Source organism: Pinus tabuliformis, chromosome 5_2 (assembly GCF_031772625.1).
Source record: "Pinus tabuliformis cultivar Carrire ecotype Pingquan chromosome 5_2, CPIR1, whole genome shotgun sequence".
Classification (NCBI taxonomy): domain Eukaryota; kingdom Viridiplantae; phylum Streptophyta; class Pinopsida; order Pinales; family Pinaceae; genus Pinus; species Pinus tabuliformis.
In genome coordinates this window covers 789593663-789614232 of record NC_142306.1, presented here as the reverse complement: position 1 = coordinate 789614232, position 20570 = coordinate 789593663, and the positions used below count along the sequence as shown (strand labels likewise).

General features: G+C 35.9%; 1 protein-coding gene across 1 annotated transcript; it reads left to right on the top strand.

Moving 5' to 3' along the window:
- Positions 1-1587: 1587 nt before the first annotated feature.
- LOC149161667 (RING-H2 finger protein ATL2-like) lies at positions 1588-2729 on the top strand. Its single transcript, XM_089435547.1, has one exon. The coding sequence runs from the start codon at positions 1722-1724 to the stop codon at positions 2628-2630; it is 909 nt and encodes a 302-aa protein (XP_089291673.1). The 5' UTR covers positions 1588-1721; the 3' UTR covers positions 2631-2729.
- The last annotated feature ends 17841 nt before the right edge of the window (positions 2730-20570 follow it).

Below are 20570 nucleotides of genomic sequence, written 5' to 3'. Positions count from 1 at the left end.
CATGCTAAGGCATATAGGATGGTCCCTCTATATGTGCTATGGGGCATCTGGCCCGCTAGGAACAGGGTTATTTTTGAAGACAAACAACCTCTTGTCCAGGTTGTGACCCTGAATATAGTAGCATATTACCAAGAAATCGGTCCATGTTTTCACTTGGATTCTGGAAGGTCTATCTCACTAGTTGACCTAGACAACATCTTCCCCATCTGCAATTTTGATGGAGCCGCTTCTGAATGGGGTTTACCTTTCTGTTGACCCCACAACTCGATACCATTTTTATTGGCATGGTGGTGATGGGTACAACTGAAGAGTGGAACTGATTGCATTATTGGGTGCTCTGCAAGTTACTTCATGGCTGGCCATTGACAACCTTATGATTGTGGGTGACTTGTTGACAATGATCAATTGGATTCAGGGGAAAAATTTGTTGGAGGTTCCCTTGCTTTGCACCTAGATGCAACAGACCCAAGATCTTCTGACATCCTTTTCTGTTGTCTCCTTTCAGCATGTATACAAGGAACAAAACTGTGTGGCAGATCCTCTTTCTAAACGAGGTCTTCCTCTTCCCCCTAGCTTCATGGTCTTTGATCTGGAGGTTGATCACTAGGGGCAGACACAGGGATATTTTATGATTTAATTTTGAATTTTTCTGATTATTGGCTTTCGTGGTTTTCCTTTTTGTCTTTGTCCCACAGACGACTATATATTCTGACGATTGTTCTCTTTGCTGGGATCGGGTTTTTCCCACAACCTAGTTTTTGGACCATATTATCTCTCAGTGTCGCCACTGTGCTTCCTACTCTGGTCTAGTTTTGTGAATCTTGAAGTGACAAAGAGTTTGTATCCTCTGTACTAATGAGTGAACACTTGATTTTTGCTTATTGAACTGTGTTAGGGGATTAAAGTACCATGACATTGTAAAACTTTCACATTATAATGAATGAAGGTTTCATTTTTTTTCTTCTGAAAAAGAAAAGAGTGTTTGAATTGGTTTTTTCACTATGGAAATGGATTCAGCCCCATCAAAAACCCTCTAGCACCCAAAACCGTGAAGTTTGACAGCTATAACCAGATTTCCAAAATTTCCGCCAAATTTTAACAAAAATCATGCCAAAATAATGTTGTAGACTACTCTCGTATAATCGCATAATGACCACCACACACTCTATAAAATTTCATTAACAATGTCCTCTGTTCGATCTTCAGGTAAGAAGAATCCCAGCTGTTTCCTTCCCAACTCCGACCAAGATCGTCCAAAGTACGGCATTTTCGTTGGACGAACGCTACCTGTGCAATGAAGACAACACGGAAACAGCATATCCGGGCTCCGAACGACCGGAAGGTCATTTTTATTGCAGTCAACTCTGAAATCATTGGAAATTTTGAAGACTATTGCAAACACAGGTTCTTGGCAGTTGCGTGCCATGAAATTCGATTAGATGAAAATGGGCCTCCGGAATAACCTTTTTATTACCGCCTTCATCGTTATCCGTCGAAACAAACGCGACATTTCTTGGCTTCTGAAAGCCAGGAAGCATTTTCCAGTTCATAGAAGCATCGGAGGTGCTGCCAATTGGGGAGAAATTGAAGGTTCGAAGCTCATAAAGGGCGAGTAATTGTAGCTTGCTATGTTTGCAGGGCAGGCTTTCTAAGTGGTTTGTGGTTCGAGATCAGCCCAATTGAAAGGGAATTTCTGGTTTGTGGCTTCAATTTGATATAGAATGAGCTCGGGCAGTGATCGTATTGAGCCACCCCAGGAAAATAACGAACCCAGATATTTCGTTTATGACAATGTCATGATAGCGGCCATAATATGTCTTCTCGTTCTGGCTTTGCTAGTCATTTTGCAGCACCTTTATACCAGATGGAGTCCGGCATCGCTTGCTAGATTTTTCAGATCGACTCGACGGAGATCGGCTTCTACCGGTCCTCGGTTTTATTTTACAGGACAAGAACCGGCAACGCTGCGGAATGTGGGGTTGGATTCTGCGATAGCAGAGTCTCTGCCTATGTTTGTTTATAAATCTCAGAATTTCACAGATGGGCTGGAGTGCGCAGTATGTCTGTGCGAATTCGAGGAAAATGAGAAAGGCCGTCTTCTGCCAAATTGCAGGCATAGTTTTCATGTCGAGTGTATAGACATGTGGTTTCGTTCGCATTCCACTTGTCCCATTTGCAGAACCGGCGCCCAGCCGGAACAGCCAGTTGCGGAATCCACTCGAGTAGAGCAGGTTTCCGTTACAATGGCAGGAGCAATTGCTTCAGGCTTCCAAGAAAATCTGAATTTGCAGCAAGAGGAGAGTGTAAGCTGTGGAGAAGAGTACAATGTTCAGAAGCCAACAAATATGTTCTCTTGGGCTCGGCAGAAGCGGATAAAAGCAGATATGGATGAAGGAACCTCTGGTGGAAGAGCGTTAATGCCTGAGATTGCCATTGAAATACCCAAGAGGCCCGATGACTTCTCGTCTCCCGGCGAAGACAATCAGTGCGGTTCTCCAAATGGTTCGCAGTGGTCTTCGAGATCTCCTGTTACTCGCCTCCGTTCGCTTTCGAGGAAGGTGAGCAGAGACATAGATAGGACTCAGGTCTTCCCATCCGATCATCCTGCCGAACACGACGCCGAAAAATAATGGAAATTGAAGAAGTGTCTGCCCGCTTCCTCGCGCAGAGGACCGACAAATCGTTCAATTTTGTGTTGTGGTTACTGAGTGGAAAGAGACGCATGCCATTCATATAAATTATATCACAATCTGTGACTAAATATAAATTTATGTTGTAATTGGCCATGGCTAATCAATGTATGTGAAGAACAATATATGAAGTTTTTAATGAACGTTTCTGTTTTTATTTCTTTTCCCGTAATTTAACTCCTTTTAATGTATTTTGGTTTTCAATTTTTTTTAATTAATTTTGAAATTGAAAAGGAAATCGCATAGTCTAGCGAGGTGGAGGAGTTGCCCCGAAAGTTATGGAAATTTCAGTTATATTTAGAGAAAATCTGGCAAGGATTTTTGTAAATCCAAGTTATAGTTATATTCGAGTCCAAGTTTCTATGATTCACATCATAATGTATAAAATATTTTCAGAAAAATCACATTGAAGATTTTGGTCTACGCATTTCGAACCAGCAAGTGTGGTTCATCTTCACGGCATGATGAAGACACAAATCAAGGAAGAGGTTAAATAGGGAAAAAAAAAGGTTATAGTTGTCAAACTTCAAAATTTTAGGTCTCTTTGAGTTTTTGATGGTGCTGAATCCATTTTCACCATCAAAAACATGATTCAAAAACTGACTCTACAAGATTTTTTGAAATTTTTTTGCCTGGATTCGGGCCACTTTTGACCGTCCAGTCAATTCCTCAACTTCCTTAGACAACTAAAAAAAAAATTGTAAAATTAATTAAGTGATAAAGTTTATATATTTTGAGTGAGTTAATATTTGTTCTAAAAATTTAAAAAATCATAAATTTATTAAAATTTATATCATTAAGTTTGATCTAAAAAACAAATATAAAATAATAAAACTCTATTTTATTTTCCCAATTACAACACTAAAATGTTAGATTACACCATTTTTTAGTGGCCTTTAAATGCCAAAACAACCAGCTCTTAGATAAAAAAACATTGAAATCACGTGTACCAAAAGTGCCTACAAACTATACTATTGAGATTAGCATACCACATCCAAGTAAAACTCGCTAACCAAAAAAACATCAAAATGAAATTCATCAAAAATTTAATTTAAGTACAAGAGGAAATGTCCACATTAGTGGGTTTAGTTTGCCATTCACGGCAACCACTTGTGTCTAGAGTGAGAGTTAGTTAATTGATTTTCAATATGCTTGAGACAGTTCAGGGTGATGTTTTTTTGGGATCATCACTTTTTCCATCAACATAATCTTGTTTGATAACTTATAACCTGAAAATTAAAAATAATACACTTTATTGTATTCTCCTTATAGAAGCAGGTCTTTCCCCTATTGAGAGCCTAGCTCTGATTAGGTCTCTGTTGTACAAGCACAAACTCAATAACATAGACGATCATAGACTTCTAAGCTAGCTTTAAATTCCAGCCAAAACCACCTAAGGCTCAATTGGGGGTGGCATAAAGACACAAGGGCCTGGTTAAACTATTGGGTGATCGACGAGAATGATGCATTACAAAACATAAATAACATTAAAAATATTGTTACTTCTAAGTTCAAAGAAAAAATGTGGTGTGAGAAAGATTTAGCGGCTAAAAAAAAGTTAAGTTATTATAAGAAGGTCATCAACCCCATTGTAGAAGATCAAAAGTATCTCTCTATTTTAACTAGCTCAAAGAAGAAAATTAATATATCAAAGATTAGAACAAATTCTCATGAGCTCCATAGTGAAATAGGTCATTAGGCAGTTTCTAAAATGCCATGGATGGAAAGGATCTGCTATATATGTGAGAATAGGAACATCGAGGATGAAAACCACTTCCTCTTAGAGTGCCCCGCGTACAACCACATTAGATCTCAGTTTCACAATCTTTGTTACAATACTGACTTTCCTAGCATTTTACAATGTCAAAATTATAGTGAGCTCGGGAGACTTCTGTCCAAGCTTTTTGAGCATAAGAATAAAATCTTAAATCAAAATAAATAATTTTATTTCTTTGGGTCCGATAGACCAATGTTTGGTCTCAACGGACGTTAACCACCACCACCACCATCATCATCATCATCATTTCTATAATAACTTTCTCAAGCAATGAAGATTAAGTTTGATGTGCCTTGAGTGCAACCACTTGGGCCTAGAGTGAAAGCTAATTGACTTTCAATATGTTTGAGACAAACCAGACCTATGGCTTTTTGGGGAGCATCACCTTTTCTGATATCAACATAATCTTGTCTTTGACTTCATTCATTTCCATAATAACCCTTCCTAACCCTTCCTAGCAATGTTTTTTAATCTTCCAATAGAGGTCAATTGTCACGAGGTATTGGTTTTGTCTACCCTGTGTGTCCTAAGTGGGGAAACTATTTAATAATATCCATTAACATTTCTGAATTAGAAAGGAAACCTCGTTCAACTACCATGTTTGCTTCGAACTCGCACATCTCTTCTTAAAATATTATGGGAATCTATTCATGAAAGATGTGAGAGTAAGTCTCAACCTTGGTACAAGTTTGAGAACCTCCCCACCCTCCATAACTATCACTACCTTATATGCACCTCGCCCTATGCTAGACCATGTTTCCAAACCCAGGGAACGAGACCAAACTTCCTATTTGACCAATATGCCATGGGCCTTTGAACAAAAGAAAATTAAGGACTCAAATAATTTATACCCTCGTAGTAAAGGCAACACGGTGGAGAAGGTTCACACATGAATAAAAGAAAATTAAGGACTCAAATAATTTATACTCTCTCGTAGTAAAGGCAACAAGGTGGAGAAGGTTCACACATAAATAATTAATGCGAAGGGAGCCTAAACAGAAGTAGCATTAAAGGAAGAAAAAGTAATTGAGACTACATTACAGGAAATTGAAATAAATGCTTTTTTTGAATTTAGGTTTTTTGGATTCATAATGATGATGGTTGCGACATTTTTTAATACTAATCACATCCAATTTTTTGTTGATCTGTTTCGAACTATCCAGTGTAATTCATCATCAAAACAATATGCATAATTAAATCATAATTATGTATTAAATAGTGATAACGATAAAGAAAGTTAAATTTTTTGACCATTAGAATTTAACAGTTAACTTTAATCCAAAATTAAAATAATAATATAATAAATAAAAACCATAACCAATTTGGACTAAATAATAAATAAAAAGATATTTATTAAATCATAAATGATACCCAATAAATTTTATAGATGCTAAATCTTGTCTATTAGTGAGGGAAATGAATGTCCATACTAAATCTGGTCTATTAGCAAGGGAAATGAATGTCCCCAGCAAAACTAACATCGAGAATGATTCTCGACACTCACATGTCCAATGTACCTTCTCACTAAGAGGTTCAATATGGATCAAGCCCATACCTCATCCAATCCACGTGGAAACATTAACCTTGGCCTTGACGGTGTTGCTAGCGGGAAACACGTTACAAGTTATTGATTATGTGAAGTGACGGTTCCTCATTAGGTCCCACTTCACCCAATTAAAAATATTAAAAAATAGGTTTATTTTTTATTATATTTTTCTAAAATATTAATAAATATAATATTTCATAACTTTATTAATTTTATTGTTTATATAATACTTTATAAAGTAATAATTACCAATTACAAATATACAAAGCCCTAACTAAAAGGAAAAAGAAGCAGTACATTCGTCAAAGACAGGGGAATTTCTTACACCTCTCTAAGGTAGCTCCTAAGAAATTTTGGAGGCAGATTCTAACTAGGAAGACTAAGGATAATAATAAAATTGCTCTTCACGATTGGAATTCCTGTCTTAAAAAGCTTTATGAATCTCCAAATGTCATGGATAATTTGGAAACCCTTCTCACAACGAAAGAAGTTTTCTCTTTAGAAGACATTAAGTTTGGGGTTAATCGCCTCGCTAATGGGAAAGCTAAGGACATTGAAAGTTACCAAGCGAAAATCTTAAAAATTGGAGGGCCTATCGTCATCCCCCACATCCACAAGCTTTTCAATCAAGTAGTCAAGCAAGGGTTCCCTAAACCTTGGACTGAGAGCCTCATTATCCCTATTTTTAAAAGTGGGGATATAAATAACCCCTCTAATTATCGAACAATTATGATCAACCCTCTCTTAGCCAAATTATATGGTAGTATTTTGGAAAAAATGTTAAGCATATGGCTTGAAAGTGAAGGTAAGCGGGCTAAAGGCCAAGCAGGTTTCAGAAGGCATCACTCAACAACAGACCACCTTGTTACGCTTAGGATCATTGCGGAGGAATGTCGTAATGATAAATCCAATTTATTTTGTTGCTTTGTGGACTTTAGAAAGGCTTTCGATACGGTTCCTAGATACAACCTTTGGAATAGATTAGAAGAGCTAAAGGTTCCTCTCGAGTTGAGAGCTGCCGCTATAAGGTTATACGAGAATGTAATTGCCAAGCTAAAGAGCAATGAAGGGTGGTCGAAAGTTATTAAGTGTAACATCGTAGTTAAACAAGGTTGCCCCCTCTCCCCTACCCTATTTGGCATTTACATCGATAAGCTCGAAGGCTATTTAGAGGAAGCAGGATGTGATGGCACGATCTTAGCTGGGGTAGTCGTCATCCTTCTTTATGCTGGCGATATTGTTCTTTTGGCAAGGTTCCCAACTGATCTTAATAAGCAACTTAGGTTTCTTAAGGATTTCTGCTCTACCATGGGTATGACTGTTAACACTGACAAAACAAAAGTTATGATTATCAAATCCAAGAAGGACACTTACGCTAATTTTATGTATGACAATAATAACTCGGAGGAAGTGTATTCTTACAAGTACCTAGGAATTGATATTCATCACAAGCTCAACTGGAACCATAGAATTGAGAAAAGGATTAATGGGGGGTAGAAAGCTTACTTTGGTCTTGAAAATAATTGTAAAATAACAAACCTCGTAATGTGGGATAAAAAGAAGTTCCTCTTTGAAACTTTAGTCACTCCTGTTATCTTATATGGCTGTGAGGTTTGGGGTTGCAGCATCTCCAGAGAATCATGGAGAAAGATTGAGCAAATCCAGAAGTGTTTTATAACTTATAACCTGAAAATTAAAAGTAATACACCCTATCCTATTCTCCTTATAGAAGCAGGTCTTTCCCCTATTGAGAGCCTAGCTATGCTTAGGTTTCTGTTGTACAAGCACAAAATCAATAACATAGATGATCATAGACTTCCTAAGCTAGCTTTAAATTCTAGCCAAAACCACCTAAGGCTCAATCGAGGGTGGCATAAAGACACAAGGGCCTGGTTAAACTATTGGGAGATCAACGAAAATGATGCATTGCAAAGCATAAATAACATTAAAGATATTGTTACTTCTAAGTTCAAAGAAAAAATGTGGTGTGAGAAAGATTTAGCGGCTAAAAGAAAATTAAGTTATTATAAGAAGGTCATCAACCCCACCCTAGAAGATCAAAAGTATCTCTCTATTTTAACTAGCTCAAAGAAGAAAATTAATATAGCGAAGATTAGAACGAATTCTCATGAGCTCCATAGTGAAACAGGTTGTTGGACAGTGCCTAAAACGCCATGGACGGAAAGGATCTGCCATATATGTGAGAATAGGAACGTCGAGGATGAAAACCACTTCCTCTTAGAGTGCCCACGTATAACCACATTAGATCTCAGTTTCACAATCTCTGTTACAATACTAACCTTCCTAGTCTTTCACAATGTCAAAATTATAGTGAGCTCGGGAGGCTTCTCTCCAAGCTTTTTGAGCATAGGAATAAAATCTTAAATCAAAATAGATAATTTGTTTCTTTAGGTCCAATAGACCATTATTTGGTCTCAGTGGACGTTAACCATCATCATCATCATCATCACATTGCCATATAAAAATATTCCATAATAATTTATATTAATAATTATTTAAAATTATACTTTTATTACTTTTTATATACTTAAATTAAAATTTGAAAGTCACAAATATGATTGTTATGTGACTCTAATTATATAATACATTTGCCACCAATCAATGAATAGATAAATGCTATATGATATTCTTTTTATATGAAATTTTGTGAAGGGTATTTCAATTTTATAAAAATACATACTTATTTATATTATATCAAAATAACTTTTCATTTTTATTTTTAAATAAAAAATAATTATTTTATTTTAATGTGGTTTTTAACAATTATTTATATTGCATATAAAATTTTGAAGCTAAATGATGTAGGTAGGTTGAAATACATAATATTTCAGTTAGACACTTTGCTCATCTTAAGGGACAAAAGAAACTTTTTAAATAATGATGTCAAAGCACTAAGGAAAATATGTATAAAAAGAGGGATTAGATCCCCTTTATATTTTTTTCCTTAATGCTCTCACATCATTATTCAAAAAACTTATTTTTTCCCTATTATAGTCCAATTTGACCATTTTAAAATTATGCTATCTCCACAAATAATTTTTTACTTGGACTCTCATCCTGTAATCGTTAGCCTTATTTTGTCTCTTGAAACCCATCCTTGCCATACTAATGTGTCCCTTATAGTTAACCTATACCTTACTTATTTAAAGACATTAATCATAATCACACCCACTTTGAAACATTTGAACATAACAATGATGTAAATATTGACCATGTTTGAATCACATGATCTAATTTAAGGGTTAATCATGTATAAATTTAAAAAAAATTCAACAATAATGTGTAGAAAATCCTAGAGATTCACAAGCTCATGTAATGAAAGCATAAGACAAGAATCTACTTCTACTTTCAACCAACGGAAGCCAATAGATCAATGAAAACAATATGAACAAGAAGAAGATAAATCAATGGCACATAACACAAGATGTATCTGGGGAAAACCACTGCGCAAAACCCCGCTATCTGTACTGCATATATCAAAAATATGAGTGAAGATACAAAGCTTGTTCTCACTAGAAAAATTCCGCAAAAGTATGCTTAACTCTCTCAACTGACAAGCTAGCTCTTGGCCAGCTCTCTATTTGTTCCACAAACAGTTTGGAACTAATTTAACTGAACTTAACTCAGTAAACTGAGTGATCTAATTTCCAACTCAATTTAAACTCATATTGGACCCCTAAAACTTAGGGAGAACCATTTACAACTCTAGAAAGGAGTTATTTATACAGTAATGAAATTCAGGAAAAGATCCTGAAACAGATTAAGATTTTTAGGAAAAGAAAGATCTTCATGGCAAGAAGATAGGGGCAGTTGTTTGAACTACTGTCACCTTTATTCAGGCTGTGCTGGCTTTTTGTAGGATATTTTTGCCCTTTAAGTTGCTTGGTTATTGACATTCTTCATGCTGGTCAATTGTTTTCATTTAATCTTTTACCTTATATTGTTTGAACTCTGTAAATATCCTTTAATCTAGCTAAGTGACCTTTACTATGCTCCTTTCTACTTTACTGTGCATTTGAGGTTTTTACGGTTTCACAGTAAATCGCTCATTTTGGCTTCCAACTATTATGCAGGCTTATTTTTATAAACCTGGAACAACAGTCTTCTTTCCTACAAAACACAGAAACTTTTAAGAAAAACAAGGTGACTGAGGGTCTTTTAATGGCTCTGCTGAGCTTGAAAGGCTATCGGAAGGAGTCTAGGGCATATAGGAGGGTAAACAATGGCTATAATGGCCGCAGAGGCATACTGGAGGCTGCGCTGTGTAAAATAGGCAAAACAGAGCAAAAATGGCCTTTTTATGTGTTAAAAGGGAAAAACAGTTAACCTTTTAACTATCGGGCGAAGATGAACAGTGCGAAAGAAAGCGTATGGAGGGACTAAATATGGCAGGATGGCTTAATTGTGGTTAAAAACATGATTAGCGGTTTAAATGGAGTTTCAGGTCATTTCTTCGTTTAAATCGAAAAAACGATTTAACACAGAAAATCTTTACAAAACACATAATGGTAGACTTGAAATTTATGAATTGGAGTAGATAATGATATTGGGTCCGGGCCTTATATCACATATCGCAATCGGAGTGGTTCTTCTTTAAAATCATATAAACGATTTAACAAAGAAATTCTTCATAAAACAACATATAATGGATTTGAAACTTTATAAATGTTGGCGGATAAATGATATCGGGTTCGGGTTCAAATTGGATATCGCAATCGGAGTTAGGTGGGGGTAGGCCCATCGCAAAGGAATGTGATGGGGCCGAATGCGAAATGGCAATAGATTCTAATATATATATATATATCTCTCTCTCTCTCTATATATATATATATATGTTCGGGTCCGGGTCTATCGCAATCGGAGATCAGATATCGCAAAAGCGAAAGGTTATTGCTTTGGTTGGGAATTATGATGAGGCCGGATGCGATGTGGCGGTAATATGTAATATATATATGCGTCGGGTCCAGGCTTCCATATCGCAGTCGGGGATCGCAATACATGGAGGGTTATGCTATAAGCGGGACTGCGATGGAGGGCGGATGCGAAATGCAATATATTATGATATATAATGATGTTGGGTCCGGACTTCCCATTGTATATCGCAATCGAAGTTCACAATGCGGGGAGGGTTATTTATATGAAGGACTTGCAATCCCGCCGATGCGATATTTATATGAAATACATAGTTTTTTATAAAACTAAGGGTTTTCGGATATTTAATAAAAGGAGTTAATAATATGGGAAAGGGATTTTTTTCAAGGATTTAATACATAAATTAGTTTTAAAATGAAATATGAGCGGAAAAGGGAAATGCGACTAAGTATAATGCTTTTTAATGAATGATTTGACTTTTCATATAAGCATTTATACTTAGGGTAAAAGATATTTTTATGAGTTTTTTATGTCAAAAAGGATTTTACATGTAAAAAGGGATTTTTCATGGTTTTTTTTACTTTTCCTAGGTAAAAAGGGTTTTTACCATAGGAAAAGGGGTTTTTATGGGAATGAATGAATATGAATGTATAAAGGGGAAATTAGTAAAGTAAAAGGGTGAAATGAATAGGGAAGCTAATTAATTGACTTTGTAAACCTTCATTTGCCTTGTGTAATTGCATCATGAACATAGAAACATGATAAATATTCATTTTGTCCAATCAACCATTAAACTTCTACAACCTTTCTCTACTTACACTTTGCTTATCCCATCATTTTTTCTTCACTTAGTGGGTGCATTTAAGCTAGCAAACCCTTATCCTTTCTTCTTATTTAACAAAAACAAACTATCTAAATCTACCCTTATAACTTCCAAGGGCTCATATTAAACTGATGAGCACCTTGTTATTCTCTACCTAACCACTGATCTGCCAAGATTAAACAGTTTGGCCAGATCTTTATTCTCCAACTATAACATCAAATTTAAAGCATGAAGCAGTTAAGATTAAACAGTTTGACTGTCATGGGTTGTGGCATTTAAAACGAGCTGCACACATCCATTATTTTGCAGAAATAGAGTAGTGGAATTTAGACTTGCTCACTTTCAGAGTTTATTTGTTTTCCTTCTACCTAACATTTTCTTTTGCCTTAATTTTTTTAGAGGAACTAACCTAACATTTTCTTTGATATGGACATCATCATCCAAATATTTTTTAAACTAACATTTTATTCACTATTGTTATGTCCATATCCTAACTTAACACTTTTTTGAAATATTCTATCTAATCAAAACCAAAAAATGCTACAACATTGGCTCCATCTGGGGACTGCTTTCTCCTATAGAATGAAGAAAACCTGCAGATCCATGTGCCTTCGCCTCAGGCTATGGAGTCCTTGCTGTAAAAAATCACACTGACATCTTAGAAAGTGAAAGAAAACCGAAGTATTTACAATGAAAACTATTTCAACTTCTTAGTACAGAATGTAATGTTTGAGAAACCTTCCATTTACAGGATAAGTGGAATATTGTCCCTCAAGATTTTGCAGCACAAAAGTGTTGTTACCCTTTACTTCAGCAATTGCTAAAGGTCCAAACCACAGATTGTCAAATTTGCCATGCTTTCCTTTCTCTTCTCTCCTAGCATCCCATCTTAGAACTAGATCACCTTCCTTAAATTCCCTTTCCCTGGCTCTTCTATCAAACAAGACCTTCATCTTATTCTGATATTTCTACAATTTGTATTGAACTTCATCTCTGTTTTCATTAAGCTCAATAATCTGATTTATTCTTCTAGAAAAATCATCAGGTTCATCTGTTGCATCCTGCAGAAATTTTAAAACAGGGAAAGCCAAATTGGTAGGGAAAATTGCATCTTTCCCATAGACTAGCTGAAATGGAGATTTGCCAGTTGACCTCTTTGGAGTAATTCTGTTTTCCCATACTGCATAAATCAAATGTGAATCCTAGCTCTTCTTATGATCAATTAGAGTCTTTTTGATTACCTTTACCAAGCTTTTGTTTGATGATTCTGCAAGGCCATTACCTTGAGGGTAGTATGGAGTTGAATGATGTAACAGAATCTGATATTTCTGGCAAAAGTCAATCATTTTAACACTAGAAAAAGATGTTGCATTATCAGTTACAATTTGAGTTGGGCAACCAAATCTAGATAAGATATTATCCTCAATAAACTTGGTTACTACTGCATCAGTAGCATTTTTTATTGGAATTGCTTCCACCCATTTAGTAAAGTAATCTGTTGTAGTGAGGATCCATCTATGCTGATTACTTGAAGTGGGGTGAATCTCTCCAATAAAATCTAATCCCCATTGAGAAAAAGGTGCTGAAACTATTGATGGAACAAGTGGAAGAGCTGCTAATTTTTGTTTTCCAGCAAACATTTGGCAAGGAACACAACCTCTTACCTTTGCTCCTACTTGTAAAAGAAATGTGGGCCAATAAAATCCTCCCCTCAGAATCTTATATGATGTTTCTCTCCAAGCATAGTGTCCCCCACAAAATCCTGTATGAAACTGATCAATGATGCTTTCAGTTTCTGATTCTGTTAAACATAATACCAAAATGTTAAGTGGATATTTCTAGTATAATTTTGCATCAATAATGCAGTACTTGACTGATTTTAGCTTGAGGGTTTTACACTAGGTTTTGGAGAATGATGCTGGACACTCAAAATGGATCAAGAAATTTACAATATCTTGATACCAGTTTGACAAAAGATATTTCCCATCAATGTGTATAGGACTGATATGCTCTGAAGCTAGAGGTTCTTGTGGATTCTCCCCTCTAGGATGAAGTGATGGTTGTTGTGGATTCTCCCCTCCTGCAAGGATAGAAGGTTCTTGTGTATTCTTCTCTTGAGATTGAAAGGAAGGTTATTGTGGATTCTTCCCTTGTATTTCTAAAACAGAATTGATTCCAAGTACTTTGCAGTTGGATTCAGCTAGAAGCTTAGCTAATCCTTGACCTTTTACTAGCTTGGTAGTCTTAATAGTTAGATAAAACTCCAAAATTTGAGTGATCCATCTACCTGTTTTCCCATCGGTGTCTGGTTGGGTTAAAACAATTTTGACAGCACTATTTGGGACATAAGTAGTAATAGGTGAGTGTAAGACATACATTCTAAATGATTTCAGGGCTTAAATAAGGGCATAGGCTTGCTTCTCAATGATGTCATAATTAAGCTCATCATCTCCCATAACCTTGTTGAAAAAGGCTATGGGTTGGTCATGGGAATCTTCATTTTTCTGTAAAAGAGCAGCAACAAGGGTTGTTTCAGAGGCAAAAGAGAAAATACTAAATGGCTTAGTATAATCAGGGCTGGCTAAGGTGGGACCTTCAGAGATGACCCTTTTTATTTTTTCAAATGCATGCCTAGAAGAGGGAGTCCATTTGACTTCATGGTCCTTTCGGAGCATGCTTGTTATATCTTTCACAATTTTTGCATAATTGGGAATAAATCGCCTTAGAAAATTAATCTTGCCTAGAAAGGCTTGAATCTCCTTTCTGTTTCTAGGAAAGGTCAATGTTTCTATGGCATATACTCGTTTGGGGTCAATTACTACTCCTTCCTTCGAAATTATATGGCCCAACAGTTTTCCTTCTTTGACAACAAACAAGGACTTCTTTGGGTTCAGCGATATTCCAAATTTTCTACACCTGTCAAAAACCTTCATCAAGTGCTTTAAATGTTTATGATCAGATTTAGAAAAAAACAATTATGTCATCAAGATAAATAACCACAAATTTATTTACTTGACCCATAAAAGCGATGTCCATAGCTCTCTGAAATGTTGCTCCAGCATTTGTTAAGCCAAATGGCATCCTTGCGTACATGAATGTACCCCAGGGTGTAGTAAAGGTTGTTTTCTCTCTATCTGCTGTATCAACGTTCACCTTATTATAACCTGAAAAACCATCAAGCATAGAAAGTCTTTGTGCTCCTGAAACCATTTGCAATAACTGGTCCATTTTGGGCAAAGGATAATTATCTTTTAATGATGCCTTGTTCAGATTTCTAAAATCCATGCAGAGTCTTATTTCTCCATTTTTCTTTCTAACAGGAACCAAATTTGCAACCCAATTAGAATATCTAAGAGGGAGGATGATTTTGGCATCTAACATTTTCTTAATTTCTCTTTCTACAGTTGGTAGAAGAGCTGGATTTATTCTTCTAAGCTTCTATTGATACGGTTTTGCTTCTGGCTTCAGAGGAATCTTGTGTTGTATTAATGATGTATCATAGGTTTTCAAATCAGCGTAAGTCCAGGCAAAAACGTCCTTATAATTTTGCAGTAATTTAAAATACCGAGCTTTGATTTCTGGGTCCAGAGATGCGCACAATTTGATGTTTTTAATATCTTCAACAGTTCCAATGTTAATCTCTTCCATGTCATCTTCTGAAGAAATAGACTGCGGGTTTTGGAAAACATCATTTTGATCGAATAATTTTTCTAAAGGAATGAGTCCCTTTGGAATAAAATTATTAGATAATTGGATAACGTCATGATTAGAAATCTGGGCTTTAAAATCTAAAGTATCATTTCCTTCTGCGTTTTCATTTGTTTCAGTTTTGTCTTCATCAATTTGCAGAAATGAAAAATCATCTACTACCCGCAAAAATGATTTCAGTTGCTCATCATCTTCGAATATTTGTCAATGTTTCAGGTTATCTGGGATAGATGGCCTGTATTTGACTTGAATCTGATATAGTACATCAATATGATCAGGAATTTTACAAGCACTAGCAGAGACAGCTAAGGCATCTGCGTGAACGTTCTGATCTCTGGGAATGTGAGTCAAATTAAAAGCATCAAAAAGATTTTCAACTGAATCCGATACCTCATTTCGGTAGGACCTAAGTCTCGGGTGCTTGGTCTGGCAAACATTCTTTATTTTCTTAACAATAAGTTTAGAATCAGTAAAAACGCTTAAGTTTAGAACTTTTAGGTTTTTGGCTAGCTGCAATCCTAAAAGGAAAGCTTCGTATTCAGCAACATTATTGGTAACTTCAAAATCTAATTTAAATGATTGTGTTATATTTTCCTTTTCAGGCGAAATTAAAACTGCTCCAGCTCCTACCGCATCTTTTGTGCAAGAGCCATCAAAGAACAGTTTCCAAATATCAGTTTGGTTTGGTTCAGGACTTTCAACTACTTCTTCAATCTAACCTGAGTTTTATGTTGGCTTGAAGTGAGCTGAAAACAACCAAAGTCTTGATCTATTGCATAAATTGGATGGTTTCTTGGCTGGTCAGTCTTACAAACAGTATGTGCAAATCTTACCTCTCTATATAATCTTAATTTCTCTCCTCCAAAAACAAGAATAGTAGCATATGACATATCCATCTGTAGAGTTCCCCCTAGTTTGGCATAGCATGACCTAGAAAGGAGCATTCCAAACTTGGGAGGGATATCTGTAACAACAATGTCAAGTACTACACTTTTTATTGGAATTTGGGCAAGGGTAACCACTAGATCCTTAATCAGTCCTAAACAAGGCACCCTTTTGGAATCAAAGGTGTACAGGTCATGTTAGGATTTAGTGATATCGAGTTTCAAATGGTCCATGATGGATTTTGGCATAAGGTTGTGTGATGCTCCTGAATCAAGCATACAATTGTATAACATGGAGTCATTTATTTTAAGAGTTACATACAAAGGAGGCACTATCTCATCTATCATGTCTGAACTAGGGCCAAAGACTACTGCTGGTTTTTCATCTTATAGACTTATGACATCACCTTCAGCATCAACCGAGGTATTTTGAATCCATTTAGTGACTTGACTTTTATAACCAGGGTTTTTAGAAAGTTTTGACAATGGATTTGGGATCTTAACCCTCTCCAATTCTTTTTCAACATTAAATGCAGTCAAAATGTTTTTACCAGCTTGGGTAGTATCATTTGCTTGATCTAATGGCTGAATAAGAGTTGTTTGAGCTTAAGCAGTTTTGGTATGTGGTTCAATCACTGGAGATTCCTTTGGAGGTATCCCAGGACCAGGCCTAGGCCTAAGATCATACCTTTTGTTTCATTCTGCAACTAAAAATTCAGAAAAAGCATGATATTTAGATACCTGTGTAGCTTCCTGATCTTCTTGATCCTGATTCTGTTGTGAGAGAGGAATGATGGATGTTTGATTGGAAGAAGAATCCATACTATTAATATCTTCAGTAATTGTCATAGTATTATCAGCAGGTTGTTGGTCATCTATCAATAGAGGAGTAGGAACCTGTTGATCGTTGGTAGGTCTCTGAAGAATTTTTAATGGTTGGTTTCTTTTACACTGACCTTGATTTTCGTTTTGGGGCCTAGTAACTGTTTGTTGTATTGTTCTAGGTTGGGTCTCAATCTTTGAAACCCTATTTTACAGGTTTCTAAGAAGAGATGTTATTTCATCTATTTTGAGTCTTCTGATTTAATCTTAGAGGAACTAGAGGCTTCTTGAACAAATTTGAGTTTTCTTTGTGCCTTTTCTTTCTTAAGTTTTAAAGAAGTTGAGGCTGCCCTATTTGATTCTACTTCTATAGCGTTTGTTCGCATATATTGAAGAGTTCTTGAAGTTCTCTCTCGTAGCATAACAACAAAGTCATCATCAAAAGCTTTGGAAAATCTAGACTTAGCTGCTGCTACATGAGTCTTACAATCAGCAGACATTTTGTGATAGAGTTTGTTGAATCTTTTGATAAAATCTGCTAATGGTTCACCAAAGTTCCTTTTAAGCTCTTCAAATTCTGTGAGGAAGTAAAGAGGATCCTTTTTCACACCCCATTGATTTTTGAATATAGTTGTAAGCTCTTCCCAATTTCTAATGGTAGCTGCTGGTAACTGTCTAAACCAGATCCTCACATTTCCTTCAAGCGACTGTACAAACAATCTCATATAAACATTTTCTTCTTCAACATTCATGTTGTTTGCAAAATCAAGGAAAGCTTGAATATGGTCATCAGCTGAGGGACCAGTTTCTCCATTGTATTTGGGAAGGTATTTTAAATATCCAGCTGGGAATGCATCAAGGTTATTAGGTAAGACTAAGGCAGCATATCTAGCCTGTACAATAGGTTAGAAAGCCATGACAGTAGGTGGTGTATGAAGTGCTGGAGGTGTATGAGGTTATCCGGGTGGAGTATGAGGTGTTTGTATGGATGTAGATGATGAAGAAGAAGTAGAGGAAGAAGATGGTGATTTAGGAGTTGATGGACTAGTTGGAGGTGAAGGAGGAGCAGATCTCTTGAAAGACTTCAAAGGAGTCTCAAGAACTAGCTTTGGGACCTGTAAAGGAATACCTTCTTTTGATTGAAAAAGATGATTGGTATATATAGAAAAGGTCTCTTCAGGTTGTTGAGAAGAAGAAGTTTCATGTTGATAAAAAATGGAAGGAAATGGATAAGTGGTAGGGGATATGAAATCTGTGGGTTTATATTCTGGTAGATTGACACCCAAATAAGATTCAGTTTTAGGTGATCCTGGTGGTAGTGTGGGTCTTGGATGAGATTCTAATGAATGAATAAGGTAGGCTAACTTAAAATCAACTCCTTTATTTAGAAGTTCAGCAACCCTAGGTGATAAATGAGAATAATCAGGATCAGATGGGATATTACTATAGGGGTCAAATGATTCTAATTCTTCAGACTGTAGGATTGAAGAGGAAGAAGAATATGGTTGGTGTCCCCTTTTATATTTGGATTTTCTCAGAATCTTTTCAGGATCTGACAAAGGACTAACTATGTCACCTTTTGAACGAGATCTGGTATGTTTAAAAGGTGCCAGCTTGGGAGTGTGAAGTCACCAAGGTGAATGATTTTAACCTTTCTAAACCTTTAATCGCCTTTAAAGGAAAAGAATGAATGAATATCGTTGTCCCAAGGGAAACTTAAATGAAATTCAAATCCTCGGCAACGGCGCCAGTCTGATGTTGTACCTCTGAGATAGTAGTAGGTCAAGCTACCAATGCCAGAGCATCTAAAATAATTGTTTTGGGGGTTTTTGGTTTTAGTTTTGGAAGACAAATGAATGAAGACAAATGTAGAATTAATGTAATTAATCCTTTGGGTTATATTAATACTTTAACAAAGGGCTGCTATAAAGCATTACACAATGATATAGATCAAAATAGTGGTGAGTAGAAGACAACAAAAAATATGATTATCACAGTTTCCAGACTGTAAAACAGAACAATCATAAGTAGGAAAACCTTCTGAACTACGTTTAAAAGATTCAAGGCAGTATACTTAAGCTTACACAAGATGTTGATGATTTATTGATTAGAGGGGATTAGCTACATAGACAATTACATTAATCCAATCTCTTAATAGATGATCACTTCAGGAGCTTATAGGAATCAATTGAAGCTGTAATTGTTCCTACCTAGATATCTCTATAAGTCATAAGCATATGGAGAAATACATAATGATTGAAGAACTAGAAAAACTTACAGGATAACACAAACTGTGCACGACCATATTCAGAATCCTTTGCTTTGTATTAAAGTTCCAAAAAGATTGATACATCAAGTGTCTGCAAAAGCTTCCTTCAAAGGTAGCTTCCAGGTTCAAAGTAGCATTAACAGTCAAGACTTTACAAGCAATGATCTATGAATCTTGAACTCCGAACCATTTACAACTCTAGAAAAGAGTTATTTATACAGTAATGAAATTCAAGAAAAGATCCTGAAACAAATTAAAATTTTTAGGAAAAGAAAGATCTTCATGGCAAGAAGATAGGGGCAGCTGTTTGAACTGCTTCTTGTTGTCCCCTTTATTCAAGTTGTGCTGGCTTTTTGTAGGATATTTTCACCCTTTAAGCTGCTTGGTTGTTCACATTCTTCATGCTGGCTGATTGTTTTCATTTAACCTTTTATCTGATATTGTTTGAACTCTGTAAATATCCTTTAATCTGGCTGAGTGACCTTTACTGTGCTCCTTTCTACTTTACTACGCATTTGAGGTTTTTACTGTGTTTTTCACAGTAAATCACTCATTTTGTCTTCCAACTGTTATGCAGGCTTATTTTTATAAACCTGGAACAACAGTCTTCTTTCATGCAAAACACATAAACTTTTAAGAAAAACAAGGTTACTGAGGGTCTTTTAATGGCTCTGCTGAGCTTGAAAGGCTATCGGAAGGAGTCTGGGGCATATCGGAGGGTAAACAATGGATTTAATGGCCGCAGAGGCATAATGGAGGTTGCGTTGTGTAAAACAGGAAAAACAGAGCAAAAATGGCCTTTTTATGCGTTAAAAGGGAAAAACAGTTAACCTTTTAACTATCGGGCGAAGATGAACAGTGCGAAAGAAAGAGTATGGAGGGATTAAATATGGCAGGATGGCTTAATTGTGGTTAAAAACGTGATGAACGGTTTAAATGGAGTTTCGGGTCATTTCTTCATTTAAATCGAAAAATCGATTTAACACAGAAAATCTTTGCAAAACACATAATGGCGGACTTGAAATTTATGAATTGGAGCAGATAATGATATCAGGTTCGGGTCTTATATCGCATATAGCAATCAGAGTGGTTCTTTGTTAAAATCATATAAACGATTTAACGAAGAAATTCCTCATAAAACAATGTATAACGGATTTG

Coding starts and splice junctions, on each gene's coding strand:
- LOC149161667 (XM_089435547.1), top strand. CDS start 1,722: ATGAGCTCGGGCAGTGATCGTATTGAGCCACCCCAGGAAAATAACGAA.